The following is a 21076-nucleotide window of genomic DNA, read 5'->3' as shown; positions in this document are numbered from 1 at the left end:
TCTTAAAATGTGAGTATTTGTTAGATGAATTACATAGAAGCTATTAAGTTATTAATGTCTACCTTTGAAGTTGAACTGATTTCATTCTTTTTAACTTTCTCTATTAGATGTCAAGGCAACAGGAGCAACCAGGGCAAGGAACAGCACCAGATGCAGTTAATGGACAAAGGAGGAATTCCAGATCTATGTTCCGTATTCCAGAGTTCAGATGGTCTCAAGTGCATCAGCGTTTGCTCACTGATCTATTATTTTCAATAGAAACAGACATACAGATGTGGAGAAGGTTTGTCCATATGTTTATTATAGAAGATGTATATAAATTTTAGTGTTTGTTTTCAAAGAAATTTATATAGTTGACATTTTGCAATTAATTTCAGTCATTTGCTTAAAAAGTAGGTTATAACTTATTTCTGTGGTAGGGTTTTATTGAATTAATGTTTATTCTCATATAAATGAGGTACCATATTTAGAGTATAAAAACTTGAAAATTTTTCTTTTAAAAAATTTACTGTGTACTTTACAGCATATAATATAGCATATAATTTGCCTGAATGTAGGTCTACTGACTGGGTTTATTTCTAGAAATAGTAAAAAAAAGGAAATTGGGATTTATGTAAAACATCTAATTTTCCATTGTATTTTTAGTATAAAGAGTCTGTGTATTTCAGATTATCCTCCATTGTATGATTTATGATTTTAAAAGTGCCTGATGTGTTTATTGTTATTTGTATACTACTCTTATTCTGTTTAAGAACATTTCCTGGCATTGTCTAAGAAAACGTTATTAGAAAATTCATTTTTTATAGCACATTTAGCACCATTTACCTCTTAGTTTTTGCCACTTCTTAATTTTGGTCCTAGTTAAGGATAATTTAGTTCAACTTTTATATTAAGTGTAAGATGAATAGTGTTAACATTTCAGCACTGAAAAAGGGCATGTGTAGTAACTGCTGATATGGAATGGTCTACATCTTCTAAGGAAGTATACACCCTCCTCCAAAATGCCTCAGCTTTCAAGATGAAGCAAAAGCACCTTCTTATCCTCCCTCCCCTCAAGTAGGCAAACTGTGATTTCCATTTTTTAGCTTTATCAGTAAACATCATTTATCTTTGGACAGCCATTCAACAAAGACAGTAATGGACTTCGTGAATAGCAGTGATAATGTCATCTTTGTACACAACACAATTCATCTCATCTCTCAAGTGATGGACAATATGGTCATGGCTTGCGGGGGTATACTGCCATTGCTTTCAGCTGCTACATCGGCTACAGTAAGGACTTAACTACTATATAAAGTTGGTGTGAAAACATGACTTATGCATTCTTATTGATTAAAACTTGAATGTGGTTGTTACTATGCATCATAGGTTCTGTAATTCAAAAGCAACAGAATCCTTTTGTAATTACTTGAAAGGACCTTAGAATCTGTTCCAGGAATGAAGGGACTAAAAAGAATGTTTAATTATTAGGGATGAATTAGTGAAGAATATGACTGACAGTGTTTCACCTGTATGTATGCTTTTTTTTTAGATGAAATGATAAGAAATCCCTCTGTTGAAGTAGATTTGTGAAAGCCTGGCTTTTTGTAAAATTTAGAAATCTGTGGAATGTATCTCATAAAATTGGATTTTTATCAGAATATAAATGTAAATGTCAAACTTTATTCCTTACAGCATGAGCTGGAGAATATTGAACCTACTCAAGGCCTTTCAATAGAAGCCTCTGTGACATTTTTGCAGAGACTAATCAGCCTTGTGGATGTTCTTATATTTGCAAGTTCTCTTGGCTTTACTGAAATTGAAGCTGAAAAAAATATGTCATCTGGAGGAATTCTGCGGCAGTGTCTCCGACTGGGTGAGCTGTTACTTAGGAATTTACTTAAAAAATTTTCAGTGATCCAGACATATTAAATTGAACATTTTCTTTTTCCTGTTGGTGGGAAAAAGTGTGCTAGGCAATTTGTCTTATGCTACTTTTTAGCCTCCAAAGAGTGAAGGACTGTGTATGTACTGGCTATAGTAGTACTTGTGAAGGTAATAGAGGAGGAGGACGTGTTTTGAAAATTCTGCATTGATTCTGGTCAGCATTACTTCTTCTCCGCCCACCCCCAACCCCCCAATCTCTTTTTGCTTTAAAGTAGTGCTTCTCAAATTTTAAGATGATTCATACACATGGATCACCAAAGGATCTTGTTGAAATGCTGATTAGATTGTATAGGTCTGGGATGAGACCTAAAACTGCCTTTCTAGTAAGTCCCAGGTAATGCTGATGCTGCTTCTCTTAACAAACACACTTGAGTAGCAAGGTTCTAAACTAGCATCATTCAAGTATAGCCTTTATCCAAATAAGCTGTGATAACTTGTTAAAGCAGTTAGTAAGATTATTAAATCTCTGTTCTTCTCCTGGAGGCAGTTCTTCCTTAGGTGAAAGTTAAAGTAAATTAAACGAAGTTTTAGTGATATCTGAACTTCCTTAGGTGAAGAAGAAAATTTTTTCTCTATGCAGAAGGTGTCCTGTATCTAGTCGTAAATACTGAGACTTTGTTAATGATTTGCTTATTAAATGGAGAGAAGTAGGTGGAGAAACGGGTACCAAAAAATGGAAGCAAAATCTTTAGGAACCATGGCCATATGAAGACAAATTAGAAATAAGGCACCTATGAAAATATAATACCAACAGTGGAAAATCTGATTAGTTAATGAAGTATTTCCCCATATTTAGCAAGAATATCTGTTACTTAAACAGATGTACTTACATTTTTTTTGGTACAATAATTATTTTTACTCAAAATGCTATTCAAAGTACTTTTAAACTTAGGATGCTCTAAAGGACTTGGTATACTATTTTTAGGGAGTTTTTAAAAAATTTTAATTGAGAGAGATTGAAACGGTAAGCACAACAAAACAGAAGCTATCATTTATTGACTACTGTCATATGTCATTGCTGATTTTCACGAGTCACCAATCATTTTCTTCCAGCCATTCATTCGTTTGTATTTTCTTCCCTTTTTTCATGAGGAAAATTGAGATCAAAGAAATTAGGAAATTTGCCAAAAATTTAAAAGCTATAAATTGGTAGAGCTGGAATTTGAATATAGTTTAACTAATGTTCCTACTCTTTCTGTTACAGGATACACCCTTAAACTTTATCTCAGTAATATAATTAAAATATTTAGAACCCATTGCTTTTGTATATGCCATTTTTAAAACCTTTCCACTTTCCTAAAAAGAGTGCACTTTTGGAATTGAAAGTACAAGACTACACTAGCAGTACTTCACTATACTCAAGAAGTATTAGATTCAGAAGCTAGGGGAATACCGTATCTCCCTCATTTTCATAACTGTAGAAGAAAATAAGGAAATAATTCAGTGTACTCCAGCACCACATGTTCTCCTTGTTCAGGATCACTTAATAGAATATGGTAAGCTTGGTAAAGAGTCCAGATGTTTTTGTTTTTTTAAAAAAAATAAGTAATTAATTTATGGCTGCGTTGGGTCTTCGTTGCTGCGTGCGGGCTTTTCTCTAGTTGTGGTGAGTGGGGGCTACTCTTCGACGCAGTGCTCAGGCTTCTCATGGTGATGGCTTCTCTTGTTGCAGGCTCTAGGCTTCAGTTGTTGTGGCAGGCAGGTTCTAGAGCGCAGGCTCAGTAGTTGTGGCGCACGGGCTTAGTTGCTCCGCGGCATGTGGGATCTTCCCAGGGCATGAACCCACGTCCCCTGCATTGGCAGGCAGATTCTTAACCACTGTGCCACCAGGGAAGTCCCAGTCCAAATGTTTTGATCCCTGGTCTCCTCACTCCTGTTTTCCTGAAGTTGGGGTTGAGAAGGTAGGATGGCAACGGTAAGAAGAAACTGTGCTACTGAGATTGATTGATACTAGGCATTCAAATGTGGTTTTTAACTTTGTAATGCAGACCAAACTTGATTTTATGCAACATGTGACGAAAGTAGTGGAAGAGTTATTTTCCTGGGCCTGACTCCAAATTTGACAGAGTTGTATTCCATATTCTCTCTCCCTCCCTTCTTCACTGTGTTCCTTCCCTTTTCCCAACTGTTGTTGCTCTCTTTCAGCACCTTTCTCAATACTTTCCCTTTTCAATTCTGTGTGTGCTAGCCATATGATAGTCTGGTGACAGTTAAGGTCGTTATCACTTAAGTTTGCTATTTTGTTCCTAATTTGCTCTCACTCTTGTTGAGACAAATACCTTCAGTGCTACCAAATTGGTTGGGAATTGAGATGATTACATTATATCAATCAATTCATAGTCAACTGTGTATTACCTAATTTATTACTTAAAATTCGAAATTAATTTCTAAATAACTTGAGTTAATTGCCTAAGTGAGATGTTTAGAGAGGTAATTTTAGACTGTATATTAATCACAATCTCTTTTTTGTCCCCTGCCATTTAAACAGTTTTAATGAAAGCCAGTAAAAGGTAGATTCTATAAATATTCCTTTTAATGCTCTACCCTCTCTCAGTCTCTATTAATATCATGCTGTAATGATAAAAATTTTAAGAAAAACATGCAAGTTTCTAGTTTAACTATTGTACTTTAATGAAGGTAATAGAAGGTTATTTTACCCTGGACTAGTTGATGGCAATGTGATTTACTTTCTACTTTCTTACACCTTCAAAAAAAGTTCTTTTCTTCCCTATCTTTTCCTCCATAGAAGATTATTTCAAGTAGCTTATGTGAGACCTAAAGAAAGAGTACAGTGTTTATTAAGGTTCCTGAACTGATTCTCTTCTAGCAGTGGACCCTAACAGAGTAGCTAACAAAGTCAGAAAACAAACAGTGGGTGATAAAGCCCAGGGACATTTTAGAAATTTGCTGAAGGTAATGTTTCAAATCTTATGTAACTCGTATAGGTGAGTTTTGTCAGTCTCATAATCTTAAATATAATCTTTTCTTGCCCAATTTTTTCCTTAAAATAAATTACAGTGTGTGCAGTGGCAGTAAGGAATTGCTTAGAGTGTCAGCAGCATTCACAGCTGAAAACTAAAGGCAAAGCAGGAAAAGCCCAGAAAACAACACACAGCCTGATTCCCGTGGGGAAATCTGCGGCAAAGGTAAGCATACAGAATAATTAATTCAATAAAAAGCATTCTCTCATTTTACGATTAAGATCTTAAATTTATTTGTTCATTTCAACATAAAGTTAAATAAATTTGACAGAGGTCCTAAAATAGTTATTTTAGTCTGTGGACATAACCTTCAAATATTTGTGTTTAAGTATACAGTAAAGATTTGCTTATACTTAATCTTGTCTGCTTTTCCAAATGTTTACTTTCCTTGTGTCCATGATACCTTTTCCTTCAAGTATGTCATTTGTGTTTCGCGTACTCCGTGAGTTAGCATGCAGTTTCTTTTTTCCTTCATGACTCCCTTCTACATCCCCCACCCCCATCCTGACACCCAAAAAAAGAAGACAGAAAGAAGTAGGAAAATAAACTGGGAAAAACAACATTATAGCCTATGGAATACTGTTTATTTTTTAAAATGTCTGTGTAATGTATATATTTATATATTTTTGTCTTAAATAGAGTCCGGTGGATATTGTAACTGGTGGTATATCTCCAGTAAGAGATTTTGACAGGCTTCTACAAGACATGGATATTAATCGACTTAGGGCAGTTGTCTTCAGGGACATAGTAAGTTACAGTATTTCTTTTACATATTCTCTTAGCTGATACATATTTCCCCTGAGGCCCAAAGTACTGAGAGTGAACACTCTTTGTGATATAAAATAGTCAGGTAGAAATAAGAAGGCCTAGATACCAGTTCTCTTGACAATGATTTTAGAATCTTAGAATATTAAAAATATTGTTTATATAAATGGAGCTAATATATCAGAGTATTGCAACCAAAAAGAAAAACACATTATTACATAGTAAGCATTGTAAGTGCTTCATATGTTCTTATTCATTCCAACAACTTCTTGAGTTGTGTACTTTGTAATTCCCATTTTATGAATGAGGAATTTGAAGCACAGAGAGCTTGGGTAACTTGTTCAAGCTAATGGAGCTAGTAAATGATAGGATTCTAACTCCAGAATCTGTGCTCTGAAAGTTTTATATGATATAAAAATACACGATGAAATGTTGGGAGTGGTGTTTTAAATTTTTTAAAGATTGAGAAATAGTTTCATTTTAGCTAATTTTGATATATAATATGGCAGAATTTCATGTAGGAATTGTAAAGTCATATAAAAAAAGTATAATCATTAATATTTATTGAACACTTACTGTGTGTTTAGTACTAGCTGCTCTATATTACATATACGTTTTTTAAAAATAAACTTTATAACTTCAATTTTTAACTTTCCCTTCTCTTTCTCCAGTGTTTTAGTCCTCTTTTGATTCTTCACTAAGCTTTATACAAGTATACAATTTGTTAAAAGTAGTTATAGGTAATAATTATTAGCTATAACTAATAGTTTATTTTGTATTAAGCATATAACTGGATGATTTATATGTATTACCTCATTTAATTCACAGAATAATCCTATGAGAAAGATAGCAGTATTAGCTTAAATAGTCTGCTTAAAATCCTACAAGTAGTGAGAGGTAGAAGTGGATTAAGGACCTAGGGAGTCTGATTCTAGAAACTTTGATCTTAACCATTGTACTATAATGCCTCCCTGGATCTCAATCTTTTGTTTTTTGGTAGCTGTTATTATTCCTTTAATGAAGAAACCATTACTTTTGCTTTTTAGAACCCACTGACTGTGGTCCACTTTAGAACCAAATATTGCTGCTTCCTTCTCTCCCCATTCTCTTTCCTTGAGCAGTTGTTGAGTCTGTTGCCCTGTAACTTTGTATTTCCTAGAATGAAGTTTCAAAATCTAGAATAGATGATGTAACTCTTTGGCTTAAAAAATTCTCTAATGGAAATGCAAACCAAAACTACAGTGAGGTAGCACCTCACAGTGGTCAGAATGGCCATCATCAAAAAATCTACAAACAATAAATGCTGGAGAGGGTGTGGAGAAAAGGGTAACCTCCTGCACTGTTAGTGGGAATGTAAATTTATACAGCCACTATAGAGAACAGTATGGAAGTTCCTCAAAAAACTAAAAATAGAACTACCATACAACCCAGCAATCCCACTACTGGGCATATACCCTGAGAAAACCATAATTCAAAAAGAGTCATGTACCACAATGTTCATTGCAGCACTATTTACAATAGGAAGGACATGGAAGCAACCTAAGTGTCCATCAACAGATGAATAGATAAAGCAGATGTTGCACATATATACAATGGAATATTACTGAGCCATAAAAAGAAACGAAATTGAGTTATTTGTAGTGAGGTGGATGGACGTAGAGTCTGTCATACAGAGTGAAGTAAGTCAGAAAGAGAAAAGCAAACACCGTATGCTAACACATATATATGGAATCTGGAAAAAAAAAAAAAAGGGTTCTAATGAACCTAGGGGTAGAACAGGAATAAAAACGCAGACATAGAGCATGGACTTGAGGACACAGGGACGGGGAAGGGTAAGCTGGGATGAAGTGAGAGAGTAGTGTTGATATATATATACACTACCAAATGTAAAATAGATAGGTAGTGGGAAGCAGCTGCATAGCACAGGGAGATCAGCTCGGTGCTTTGTGACCACCTAGAGGGGTGGGAAAGGGAGGGCAGGAGGGAGACGCAAGAGGGAGGGGATATGGGGAAGTATGTATACATATAGCTGTATATGTTATACAGTAGATTCACTTTGTCATACAGTAGAAACTAACACAACATTGTAAAGCAACTACACTCCAATAAAGATGTTTTTTTAAAAAAAGTTCTCTGATGGCTTCCCATAGCACTTAAAATGAAATCACAGCTCCTCACCCTGGCTCTGAATGATTCGGCTCTTTGGCACTTTCTGATTGGTTATTATATCACGATATTTGGACAGAGAAATAGAGTGTCTCCTGTGTCTACCGTGTTCATTTCTGAAAGTAACAAATTAATTTTTTTGGTAATTATAAAAGTTATATAATCACCTTGCAAGAATTTTAGAAAAGAGAAAAGACCACGTTTCCCAAACTACATCCCAGAGCCTCTCTAGCATAAGCAAACTTTGAAGAAAAAGGAAATGACCTAAGACTGGGGATATAAATAAATTATTACCTTGAGGTTAAAAGCTAAGGTTTTTAATCAGTCTAATCTGAGTTCAGATTTGCTTTTTCATTTACTGTATGCCCTTAGGTAAATTACTTAACTTCTCTAGGCCTCATCTTATTTAAATGGGTTAATGAATATAGCGCAGTGCCTGACTCACAGTAAGTATTCAATAAATGACAGCTACAATTGAAAGTAAATTTGTTTTAGGAGTTAGGACTTAAACATAAGGATCTATGGGATATTTTTTATTTGGGCACAAATCAGGCATACACTGTAAACTTCATACTGTAGTTAGTAAACACTGAACATATTAAGGGGCTAAATAAAGATTAGATAGGTGTAAATAATTTATAAAAGATTAAGCAGGGCTTCCCTGGTGGGGCGCAGTGGTTGAGAGTCCATCTGCCAATGCAGGGGACACGGGTTCGTGCCCCGGTCTGGGAAGATCCCACATGCCGCGGAGCAGCTAGGCCTGTAAGCCATGGCCGCTGAGCCTGCGCGTCTGGAGCCTGTGCTCCGCAATGGGAGAGGCCACAACAGTGAGAGGCCCGTGTACTGCCAAAAAAAAAAAAAGAATAAGCAGACCAAGCAAGTTATTTGCCTACATTTTTAATGTTGATACCATTAACAGCAGTTACTATAATAGATGGTGGGACTGTGTGGCAGAGGAACAGAGGAGTTTCTGGAGAAAAGGGATGGTTAATAAAAAAAGGAAAAATGTACATATATCTTTTCCATCAAGACTGATAAGATCTTACACATGAACCTAAAAAGTACCATAGATTCTTGTTAGATTATATATACAATACGTCTAATAATCCTATCAAGTAGATATGTTCAGTAGACTCTGAGATCTCATTTTTTCTCTGAAATTGTGTCCAAAACTTTTGATATTTGTTAATTGTTAACCTTCAGTTTCATTTGTGCCAATTGTTTCCATTTATTTATCTGCTAGGCAACCGGGCTCTTTGTTTCGCTTATCCTGTATTTAGCTGCTACTTGAGGTACCTTTAGTTTTCAGGATTTGCTGGAAGAATTTGAGTTTTTCCATTAAATTAATTAAGTTCAAACCTGTTTTGAAAAGTTATCAAAATCAGTGATGTGTACAATGTTCCTTTGAAAATGGGGAATTTGACTAGGTGAACTGGTCATTGATGTACAGGTATGTAAGTGATCTGTAGAGCTGAGATGAAGCCTGGACCTCTTTAGAGGTCAGTCTAGTTTGTCCTTTTCTTTCTGGCAGACACTATATTTTCAGTTGTGGACACTTGAGTCTGTATTATTTTAAAATACTCTTGAGAATTTCTTTGGCATCCAGTTCTGTATGTGATAACGTTACTTTAAAAAATCTTGAATGCTTGTCTTTTAGGAAAACTGTTATTCTGATTTTTTAAAACATTTTAATTCTTACGGTTGGAAGCAAAAATACTTGTTCACATATAATGATAATTGCTGTTTGATTAACCTTACAAAGTATATTAGGACATATCTCTTCAGATTTAGTTACTTAATTAAAAAAAACAAGCCAGCTTCTCTCTTTTCATGTTTCACAAGCATAAAACCTAATATTTACAGGCATTTTTCCAAGAGTATTTGCCTAATCTTTGCTCAGGTGAATTCATTACTATTTTCTGTGTATATTGAAAGATTTGTGAACATGTTTTCTATTTGAATGCTGTCATGTAAAGTAAGATTCAAACATGTTATTTAATAGTGGCTTGATCAACTCCTTTTATTTTTCCCCAGGAGGATAGCAAACAAGCACAGTTTTTAGCCTTGGCAGTTGTATACTTTATCTCTGTTCTTATGGTCTCGAAGTACAGAGACATTTTGGAACCCCAAAATGAAAGGCATAGCCAGTCTTTTAAGGAAACTGGTAGTGAAAGCGGGAATTTATCACTTCCTGGTAAGTTTCTGTATTTTATTATCTGGCATCCAAAGTTCAAGTAAAACATTACCTACTTATGATAGTTAAAATATTGATTCTGGAATTTATGTATAAAGTGAGAGTATGTATTTATTTTTACTAATAACCAAATATTTTAAGTACCGTGTAGTTAATTGCAATTGGGAGATGGTTTCTGTTCGTTAAGTGAGCCATCTATTTGAAAGATGAGAAAATGTTATTCTTTTTTAAAAAAAAATAAATTTATTTATTTATTTATTTTTGGCTGCTTTGGTTCTTCGTTGCTGCGTGCGGGCTTTCTCTAGTTGTGGCAAGCAGGGGCTACTCTTTGTTGTGGTGCGTGGGTTCTCACTGCGGTGACTTCTCTTGTTGCGGAGCATGGGCTCTAGGCCTGCAGGCTTCAGTAGTTGTGGCTCGCGGGCTGTAGAGCGCAGGCTCAGTAGTTGCGGTGCATGGGCTTAGTTGCTCTGTGGCATGTGGGATCTTCCCGGACCAGGGCTCGAACCTGTGTCCCCTGCATTGGCAGGCGGATTCTTAACCACTGAGCCACCACGGAAGCCCGAGAATATGTTATTCTTTACAAATAAAATATTAAACATTTTTGTTTAACTCCACATTTGTTGTAAAGAATAAATAACTTGTATTTTCTTATGAGACAGATTTGTTAACAAATAGCTATAATAATTGGAGTTATAAAATTAGCTGCCAGTTATAGGGAAAGTTATAAAATTAGCTGCCAGTTATAGAGAAGCAGGTATTGTAGTTATAGAAGTAGCTGTTACCCAACAGGGGTGATTTATTTATCCAATCAATATTCATTCCGTACCTCCTAGGTTCTTGTTCATTATTAATGAACAAAAGAAAAAAAGTCTGCCCTCCTGGAGCTTGAATTCTAGTGAGAGGAAGTAGAAAATAAGTACATTTATTAAATAAATTTTATAGTATTGATTATTTTAGAAGGTGTTAAGTCCTAAGAAAAGAAAAATTGAATGGGTAAAATTATCAGGAATGACCAGGAGAAAGGGGGTATTTCACTCTAAGGAGAAAGGGATTTTCACTCTAAGAAGAATGAGAAATTATTGGAGGGTTTTGAGTACAGGAGTTAGAATTGATATATGTTTTTAAAAGTAACACTTGGGATTCTGTTTTAAGAATACACCCTACAGGGCAAGAAAAACCAATGTTTTAGTTATGTACTGCTGTGTTACGTGTTACCTCGAAGCTAAAACTCACAAAACTCACTGTTTTAGTCTTGTTATCATCATTCCATGAATTTGATTCAGATAAGTCGCAGTGGTAATGATTCATCCCTGCTACAGATGTTGTTTGCTGGGGTTGGAAAGTCCGAAATGGCTTTTCTCCTCATTAATCTAGTGCCTCAGCTAGAATGGCTCCAAGAGGTAGGGCTGAATGACTGAAATGGCTAAGCTGGGGTTGTATGTGTGGGGCCTTGCTACTTGTTCTCAGATGAATTTCTTGGTTTTACTCCAACCAGGTAGCCAGATTGTTTATAGAGGTGTTCAGAGATTCTGAGAATGTACAGATTGCCAGATCTTAAGCTCGGGCTCAGAACTGGCCCACTTCTACCACATTCGGTTGGTTACAGTGAATCAGGCCCAGCCCAGACTCAACGACTTCTCAAGGGGGTGAATACCAGGAAGCATGGCCAATAGAACCATTAATGTCACAGTCTTAACATAGCCAGTTAGGAGGATATTGCAATAACCTAGGCAAGAGGTAATTTTGGGGATGGACTAGGGTGGTAGCTGTAGGGCTAGTGAGAAGCAGTCAGATTCTGGATATATTCTGATAGTGAGAAAACAGGATTTTAAAATATTAGCTGTGGATATGCAAAAGATGGAAGGTAGTCAAGAATGATTATAAGGTGCACTTGGATAGACTGAAGGTGAAACATACTAAAGGAAGAAGATAAGAAATTCAGTTTCCAACATGTTGAGTTTGTGATGTCTTTTAGACATTTAAAAGAAGATTCAGAGTAGGCAGTTATATATAACAGTCTGAATTTTATTTATTTGTGTATTTATTTATTGAAATAGTGGTATTTAAAACTTTGAGAGTTAATGAGACCACTAAGGAAATAAATGTTGATAGAGAAGATAAAAGGATTAAGAACTGAGTACTAAGTCCCTTCAAGTTAAGAAATCCAGGAGAAAAAGAAGTGAAGGAGGTAAGGAAGGAACAACAGTAAGGTAGTAGATGAAAAACCAGAAGAGCATCGTGTCCTGTAAGCCAAGTGAAAAAAGTATTGTCACGTTGGAGAGAATAATCAGTTGTTGCTGCTATGTCAAGTGCTGTTAGGACTGAGAACTGACCATTGGATTTAGCAAGGTGGAGCATTTTTGTTGGAATGGAGTGAACACCTGATTGGAGGGAATGAAAATCAAGTAGAAAAGGTGATGCTCCCTGTTGAACTAGATTTTAAGGACCATTGAATTATTCAGTTATTTAGGAGTGGTAACAAGTGTTCTAGCAGTAGAAACCATGATTGAGGTAGAGGTAATTATTGGTGTTGTAAAGTATTATGTGTTATGCCATGAGTAGCAGGAGATAAAGCTGGAGTTGAATAGTCATCTGAAAAATACTTATTGACTACCTACTACTTGCCAGGCATTGTTGTAGGCCCAGGCATTGTCATAGGTGCTGGAGATGAAGTGTTAAAGAACGTACATTCCCTGCCCTGATAAAGTTTACAACTTAGCCGACTCATATTATTGAAGAACCTTGTACTTTATCCTAAGGATTTTGGACTTTTTCTTATAGGCCAATGGCTTTCAACCTTGTGTTACTACCCATTGGTATGTCATATTCAGTTTGGGGTTTTCTAAGATATTTTGTTATTATTTATTATTATTATTATTTTATTAAACCATCTAATTATTTACTGAGTACATTTTATAGATTATTTAATTTGTTTTTTACCTTTTAGCACATGCTGTATATTTCATAATTTAAAATAATTAGGACTGAGTGTACCTTTTTAAAATGAGTTGTAAATTTTTTAACTCATACTTTTCTTCTTTTTCTGGGTAAGATGTAGAAAACTCACCAGCAGCATTCAGCCCATTAACTCCAGCATCCATGGAAGAATCTGAAAGTGCATCATCTGCTCGAAGGAGGGACTCAGGCATTGGGGAAGAAATGGCTACTGGTTTAGGAAGCAATGTGGACGTGGCTCCTCCTGTAGCACCTCCAAGTGTCAGTGCAGGCCCAGATGCCATCAGTGAGGTGCTGTGCACTCTTTCTTCAGAAGTCAGTAAATCTCAGGAAACCAAAAGTGATGGAGAAAATGAATTGGATAACAAGGCTGCACCATCAGTTCCTGTTTCAAAAAATATCAACGTGAAGGACATTCTCCGAAGCTTGGTTAACATACCAGGAGATGGAGTCACAGTGGATCCTGTCCTTCTGCCACCAGCCTGCCTTGGAGCTCTTGGTGATCTATCTGTTGAGCAGCCTGTGCAGTTCAGATCTTTTGACAGGTACTGTAAATAGTCTTTAAATATATAAATATAAGGATTTAAATACATAAATTATAAGGATTTAAAGGTTATAAATTTATAAATATATAAATTTATTGGAGTATAGTTGCTTTACAATGTTGTGTTAGTGTATACTGTACAGCAAAGTGAATCAGCTATTGGTATACATATATCCCCTCTTTTTTGGATTTCCTTCTCATTTAGGTCAGCACTGAGTAGAGTTCCCTGTGCTATACAGTAGGTTCTCATTAGTTTATAAATATATAAATTATAAGGATTTAAAGGTTAAACAAGAATTTAACTTTGTTAAATTTTGTAGCTTCAACATTAAAAAGGGATGTTTTGATATAGTTTTAAAAATTATAAGGATATTTTGTTGTATGGTTTGTATATCATTTCAAATTTTTATTTATCAACATAATTATTAAGATTGTTTAAGAATAATTTTAATATTACATTGGCAAGTTGTATATTAAATAATTTTTTTCTTCGTTTGTTACAACTTAAAAATCACCTATATTTACAAATGGTTACCTTTCATTCCCCTGCTGTCGGTACTGTGCCAGCCTTTGTGAAAAAAGGTGGGAATCTGTGGATTCCGACAGATTCAGGAATTCAACAAAGTGTTCAGAGTCTTGACAGCTTGAGAAAGCTAACTATAGATTCCTGACTTTGTTGGCTCTGCTGTCCTAAGAAACCTTTGGCCAATTTGCTTGAAAATTTTCTTTATATTAAATTTTCTGAAATTCTGCCTGTAAGACATGTATGTTTCAGAGTTGTTAAGCATATTCTTTTTCAAAAATCAATATTTTTATCTGAAAACAAGCTCTGCCTTATAGAAAAGTTGCCAGTTAAAAGAAATTTTATTTTTCCTGAATCTGTTGAGGGAAAATTGATACAGTACTACACGCCCTTTGAATATTTTTGTATATTTTCTACATAACCACAATACATTCATCAAAATAAGGAAATTAACATTGATATAATATTAATACTACTGTCAAATCTTGAAACCTTTGAAGTTTCACTAATTTTCTCGGTAATGCTCTTTATAGTAAAAGGATCGAATTCAGACTTTTGTGTTGTATTTTGTTGTGTCTCTTTATCCTCCTTCAATCTGGAAGAACAGTTCTTTAGTCTTTCCTTAAATTTAATGACCTCGACACTTCAGAAGATGAGAGCCCAGCTGTTTTGTATAATGTCCCTCAGTTTAGATTTGTCTAATTAGTGTCCTGGGGATTAGATTCAAGCTAAAGCATCTTTGGAAGTAATATCACAGAAGTGATGCTATTTCTTCCTGTTGTATTCTAACAAGTGGCACATGGTTTTATCTCATTACTGGTGATACTCATTCTGATCATTTATAGAAATGGTATTTTCTGGGTTTCTCCACTGTTAAGGTACTCCCTGGGAAGAGGGGTTTAGAAACTGTTACCCTCCTCATCAGATGAATTCAGTACATTCATCATATGACCTTACGGTTTCATACTTTATAGGATGAATTATAATATTATTGTTATTGTTTATATTGATGCTCAGATTGTCTCTGATTTGGCCAGTGGGATTTCCTTCCAGTTGGCTTCTGTTTTCTTTTGATATATCCTCATCATAATTTCCCTCTGTCTGGTTATTTATTTCTTTGTGTCTCCTGTTCTCTGTGTTTCATCTCATCTCCTAGTTTTCTACTTCAGACTTGCTGGCACATTAGATATCCAAGCTGGTTAAAATTATTTATATAATTAATATGCTCTGAAAGAACACAGGGAATATATAATTTTAATGGAAAATCTTTTTGCCATCATCCTCTATCATCTTACTCCCTCTACCTCTGTTTAAAGATTAGGTCAATGTCGTGGAATGATGAGATTGACAGAGTCTAAATTCCAGGTAAATAGCATATTGGTATATGTCTAATGTGACATTATAGATATAGTGGCTGCTAGATTCAGATGTCTTTTTCTTTTTTATTAGGCTTTATAATATAGGAGTTAGAATATTGACTCTAGAAATGAGATGAAACTGTTTGAGTTCTGGCTCTGTTACTTATTAATGAATTTGGACAAATTACCTCATCCTCCTGAGCCTCAATTTCCTTATCCTTAACACTGTGCAATACTATACAGCTATTAAAGAGAAAAAAAGCAGAACAATATATACTGGTGTGAAATGATATTGAAGATATATTAATCTATAACACTTAACATGAAGAAATCCAGAAGTTTAAAAGATGATACCTAGTCTTAATGAGGGTATGAAGAAACACTTTTATATTGTTGAGAGGGCATATTGGTACAATTTATCTGAGGGAAAATTGGTAGTTAATTAAAATTTAAAATATGTAAACCTAATTATATAAGCTTATACAGAAGATACATGCAAGTATAAAATGTTTTCTTTCTGCAAGAGGAATTTCATAGTTAAGCTAATACCTATTGAGCTTTTACCCTGTGAAGGTGTATTAAAGTGCATTTTTTAGATAGATAGGTAGGTAGGTGGATAGATAGGTACTGTTTTTATTCTTACTTTACAGATGATGAAACCTGAGGCACTGGGAAAGTAAATAAATGCCTTAAGCTTTTGCGCTAATAAATGGTGGAGCTAAAATTTAAACCGTGGCCAGTGGACTCTAAATCCTGTCATTTGGCTGTGCTATGCAAACGTAGTTGCCAATTTATTAAGAATTGGTTACATGTGTTGTTTCCTGTGAATATAATAAATACTATGCAGCCGCTGATGAGAGAAAAGCACAGCTGATGTATTGATGTAAAATGACATTCAAGATATATTATTAAATGGGAAAAGCAGAGTACAGTTTAGTTTGGAATTTATGATCTTTTGAAAAAATAGATATATATGTTCCCATATGCTTCAAAAAATTTATAACAAACTGCAATGGCTATATTTTGAGGGTGAGAAGAGGTGTAAATGATTAGGTTTTTTCTAATATTCACAATTTTTATGAATTTGCTTAAATTTGTATTAATCTTAGATTGAATAGTGAGAATAACTTAAGGGTAGAGTTTTACACTTAATAAATCTTACTAATATACTCAAAGTTGTTTCCTTACAAATTCCCCGAATTTCTTGTACTTGCGGATTTATTTCTTTTTAAATAGCATAGAAATTGTCTATGCCTTAGTGATACCTTCAGTGAGTAGGTTACAAACTTATTTAGGAAACTGTGCACAGGGAGTACATTTTAAAGGGGTTTATTGAAACAGGAAACAGCGGAATTTTGGTGATAGCATTTTTCAGGAGGTTATTTGGAACTTACATGTCTGGTATGCATTTAACATACTATCTGATGGCAAGCAAACTGCTCTGTTTTTACCCCCTCTTTTTCTTAGCAAGAGACACCTTTTGAAAAACTATTTTCATGCAGCTTTAGACCAGAGGAATATCTTTGAGAATTTCAAAGCGTCCTTCTGATCATGTATTTATCTCTGGAATGCTGTGTCAGAAATCACAACTCTCCTCATATCTTAAGAATTATCAACTTCCAAGCAATAGCTGGAACGTTTAGAGTAACAGCTACATGAGTGGAACCTTGCTGAAAGGCTGCCAGGTTGTGGGCCTCTGTGGATGGCAAGGTGTTTGTGTTCATTCCCATGCCAAAATTCTTGCTCTTATCTAATTTGAAGATCCTCTCTGGTGATTAGCGGATGCCAGGGATTTATCTTGATAAAGTTCAAGGGCTTGTCTGGCTTTTCAGCTAGATCCTTAGGGACTAAAGTACTAGGCTTAAAATGCTTTTTTTCTCCTTTCGTGAACTATTTGCATGTTAAAGAAAATAGCATTTATGTGAAAGTTTGTGATAATTCAAACTGATATAATTCTGAAATGGAACTTCTGAACCTTAGTGATCTGTAAGACATTGTTGCTTTCTGTCGTTACTCAATAAAAAGAAATCTTTAAAAAAGTATCCCTAGTTCAGGTAAGAAAAAAAAAAGTCAAGTGTTTACACTCTCTATCTCTGGAGACTTAGGAAAATTACTTCTTTCTCATCTGTAAAATGGGGATAATAATATGTAGTACTTACCTCATGGGTTGTTATAAATATAAATAATTCCCTCATAGGTTGTTATAAATATAAATAACATAATTCACATACGTCCTTAGCATAGTGCTCACAAATACTAATTATTCATTAAAGTTGGTGAGTATAAAGAAAAAAGCAATAATATGTGAAATTTTATATTTTAATATTTGGTTTTTAATTGAAAGTTTGGAAAAATAGCTTATGTAACTAAAAGACTTACCTGTCTTCCAAATTTTTTATGCCAAAAAACTTTGAAGTGCTTTTTGTTAAAATTGATGGCTGGTATTAAAACTTCAGTAATTTGTTTCTTGAAAATTAACAAGGATTTCAATTTGTCTTTTAAATGGAAACTTAAGCTGTAGCCTGAGAACAATGGCATTTTATTAAAACTTTAAGACATGCTTTACTAGTTTAGATTTACACTTTCATACATGATAAATATGATAGCTTAAAGATCCCCCTGTGTTGAAGATTTTAGTCTTGTACACAGAAATTTTATAATTTAACAATAGTAAAAACAGTTGGAATGAAAATATCCTGAAATCTGCCTACTGCCCTTTTAAGGGAATCTTTGTTACTGAATTTTCTTTGTTTTTATGTGGCACAAAGCTAAAGTATTATTATGTTACTTCTTCAGTGATGATTTGAATCAGTCATTGAATTTGGACATAGATTAATTTTATTTTTCTATTATGTATTAAGTACATAGCGGGGCTAAAGAATGCAACTTTTCCATTTCTGAGCAGATATATTTTTGTATTTTAGTAGTAGTAGTACATATATAATTTAATATCTTGGAAATCTTTATTACCATTGCTTATAGATGATTATAATATAGAATTACCTTTAAATGTTAATATGATTGTGGTGATGGTTGCACAATTCTATGAACATTCTAAAAACCATTTAATTGTATACTGTACATGAATAAATTGTATGGAATGTGAATTATATCTCAATAAAACGTAAAGGTCAGTATGAGGAAACAGTTCAAATTAGAGGCTCTTGTTTAGATAAACCCAGAATTGTGGGACAGTTCTGCCATTTACCTTGGCAAGTTACTTTACCTTTCTGAGGTTTACTTTTTAAATTTTCTTAAATGGAGGTAATTTGTATGTTAGGATTGTTTTGTGAATTGAGTAATAATTCTTGGCATATTGTCAGCACTTAATCGTAGCATTCATTAATAATTTCTTAAGTTTATATAATAGGATCATGTAGAAGCACAAAGAATAGTGGACTCTGACTTGGCAATCTGGGGAGGCTTACCTTTGAGCAAGGTTTTGAAAGGTGAGAAGGAAGTTTGCTGGCAAGCAGGACTAAGAGGAAGGCATCTTGGTAGAGAAATAGCACATACAGAGGACTGGAGTTGTGAAAGCATGTACATGCTCAGTTCAAGACCCATAACAGCATATTGCAGTAGTGTGTAAGGAGTGCTAGTTAAATGTAAATTCATATAGGAAGCCACACTTCAGATGTGTCAGGAATGAGAATATGTGAAAGATACTGGACAATAAATATTTACTGAACTGAAATAAAGTATAGCTATTATTCATGGTTGAAAACATTATTAAGGGCTTCCCTGGTGGCGCAGTGGTTGAGAGTCCTCCTGCCGATGCAGGGGACACAGGTTCGTGCCCCGGTACGGGAAGATCCCACATGCCGCGGAGCGGCTGGGCCCGTGAGCCATGGCCGCTGAGCCTGCGCGTCTGGAGCCTGTGCTCCGCAGCGGGAGAGGCCACAACGGTGAGAGGCCCGCGTACCGCAAAAAAACAAAACAAAACAAAACAAAACATTATTAATGACAGTTGTTTAAAGGAATAGAAATGAGGTCAAGTTCTTTTGTTATCTTTTATTAACTATACCATCTTGGACACATAGCAATTGTGCATATTATGGGACATCTGTGGTAAACATTTTTTTTTTGTTACCAGCTTTCCAACATTTTATTATGAAATGTTCAAACATACAGAGAATTTGCAAGAATTGTACACTGAACACGCGGAGACCCACCACTGAGATTCTGCAATTAGCCTTTAACTGTTTGCTTCATCATAGAGTTCTCCATATAGCCATCTCTCTATTCATCAGTCATTCTTATTTTTCTGATGCATTTCAGAGTAAGTCGCATACATCAGATCACTTCGCTCAAACATTTCAGGCGCAGATCTCTAACCAGACATCAATACTGTTTTTAAGGTGAAATGTACATACAACAACAGGCACAAATTTCTAAGTATGCCATTTGATGAGTTTTGACAAATTAAACACCTGTGTAACCTAAATTTCCAATCAAGATATCATCAGTCTTGAAAGTTCCTTCATGCTCCTTCTCAGCCAATGCCTGTCTCCACCCCCCACAGGCAATTATTGTTCTATTTTTTAAATTTATTTTTATTTATTTTTTAAACAATAGATTAGTTTTGTCTTTTCTAGAACTTCATGTGAAAGGAAATACAAAATTTATGTTCCTCTGTATACGGCTTCCTTCACTCAACATAATGCTTTTGAGATTCGTATGTTAATCAGTAGTTTGTATGTTTTTATTGCTGGATATTATTCCATTGTAAAAACACACCACCATATTTTTATTCATTTTTCTGCTTAAAGGATTCTGGGCTATTTCCAGTTTTTGGCTCTTATCAGTAAAGCTATCTGAATGTTATTGTACCTATGTTTTGTGGACTTCAGTTATCTGGAGGAAATTTCTAAGAGTGGAATTGCTGGTACATAGGGTAGGTTTATGGCTTAAGTTTCAAATATAGGAAAAGCAATTTCACTTTTCTAAACGTTAATTTCTATTGCTCCTATCAGTACTTGCCTATTGTATGAGTAAACTAAATCTTGCTAGTTCTTTCTTTTGTGAGCAAACGTCAAAGTAAATTCTCCATATTCCACCCCCCCCCCCCCCCGCTGCCCCCATCCCCCCAAACTAGGTTACTAGGAAATAGGTAGCTAGAGATTTTCTTAAACAATAGGCTTGTAAATATTTGCCCCATGGTAGGTAATATACAAATTACATTTTTTATTGTTTTCTGAATGTGCTACCAGCACACGTGTACACACACACACACACCCCCACACACGCACGTGCGCACAGAGGGGGTCATCTGCTCCCCCTAAAGTCAATAATCTTCATCCGATATAAGCTACCATGATTTAAGCCACACCATTTCGGATTGGGGGCTCAGGTGGCTGTTGCTTCTATTTTTTAGTGTATAGTTAACATTGGCAGTCACCCTTATAATGATGTGACACTAGCTACCCCCAAGTACATTGAATAAGCCATGCCTAGCACAAGAGAACTTGATTTAATTGGCAACAGTGTTTGCTGTCACATGATAGGCACTGAAGTAAAACGAAACCTATTTCACTTTGTATTATCTCTTTTTGATGTAACAGTAAAAACAAAATGTATTTTTAAAGTGCTGGAATTATATAATTTTCACTGTGGAATACCTATATCTGGATCAAGTATCTAAGTAACTTTATTTAGGAACTGAAT

General features: G+C 34.9%; 1 protein-coding gene across 6 annotated transcripts in view; it reads left to right on the top strand.

Moving 5' to 3' along the window:
* The window catches only part of LRBA (LPS responsive beige-like anchor protein), a 747970-nt gene that overhangs the window by 174080 nt on the left and 552814 nt on the right, over positions 1 to 21076 (top strand). For 4 of the 6 annotated variants that reach the window (XM_029235037.1, XM_029235038.1, XM_029235042.1 and 1 more), the window contains 7 exons: positions 108 to 283; positions 1119 to 1272; positions 1675 to 1855; positions 4945 to 5072; positions 5547 to 5654; positions 9873 to 10032; positions 13085 to 13532. In XM_029235037.1, the coding sequence (XP_029090870.1) occupies positions 108 to 283; positions 1119 to 1272; positions 1675 to 1855; positions 4945 to 5072; positions 5547 to 5654; positions 9873 to 10032; positions 13085 to 13532 (1355 nt within the window). The remainder of the gene's footprint in view (positions 1 to 107; positions 284 to 1118; positions 1273 to 1674; positions 1856 to 4944; positions 5073 to 5546; positions 5655 to 9872; positions 10033 to 13084; positions 13533 to 21076) is intronic. The other 2 variants (XM_029235039.1, XM_029235041.1) reach the window with 1 other exon arrangement.

The sequence above is a fragment of the Monodon monoceros genome, unplaced genomic scaffold (genome assembly GCF_005190385.1).
Source record: "Monodon monoceros isolate NGI ecotype Baffin Bay Population unplaced genomic scaffold, NGI_Narwhal_1 Super_Scaffold_20, whole genome shotgun sequence".
NCBI classification, from domain to species: Eukaryota; Metazoa; Chordata; class Mammalia; order Artiodactyla; family Monodontidae; genus Monodon; species Monodon monoceros.
This window is presented reverse-complemented; position numbering and strand designations above follow the sequence as displayed.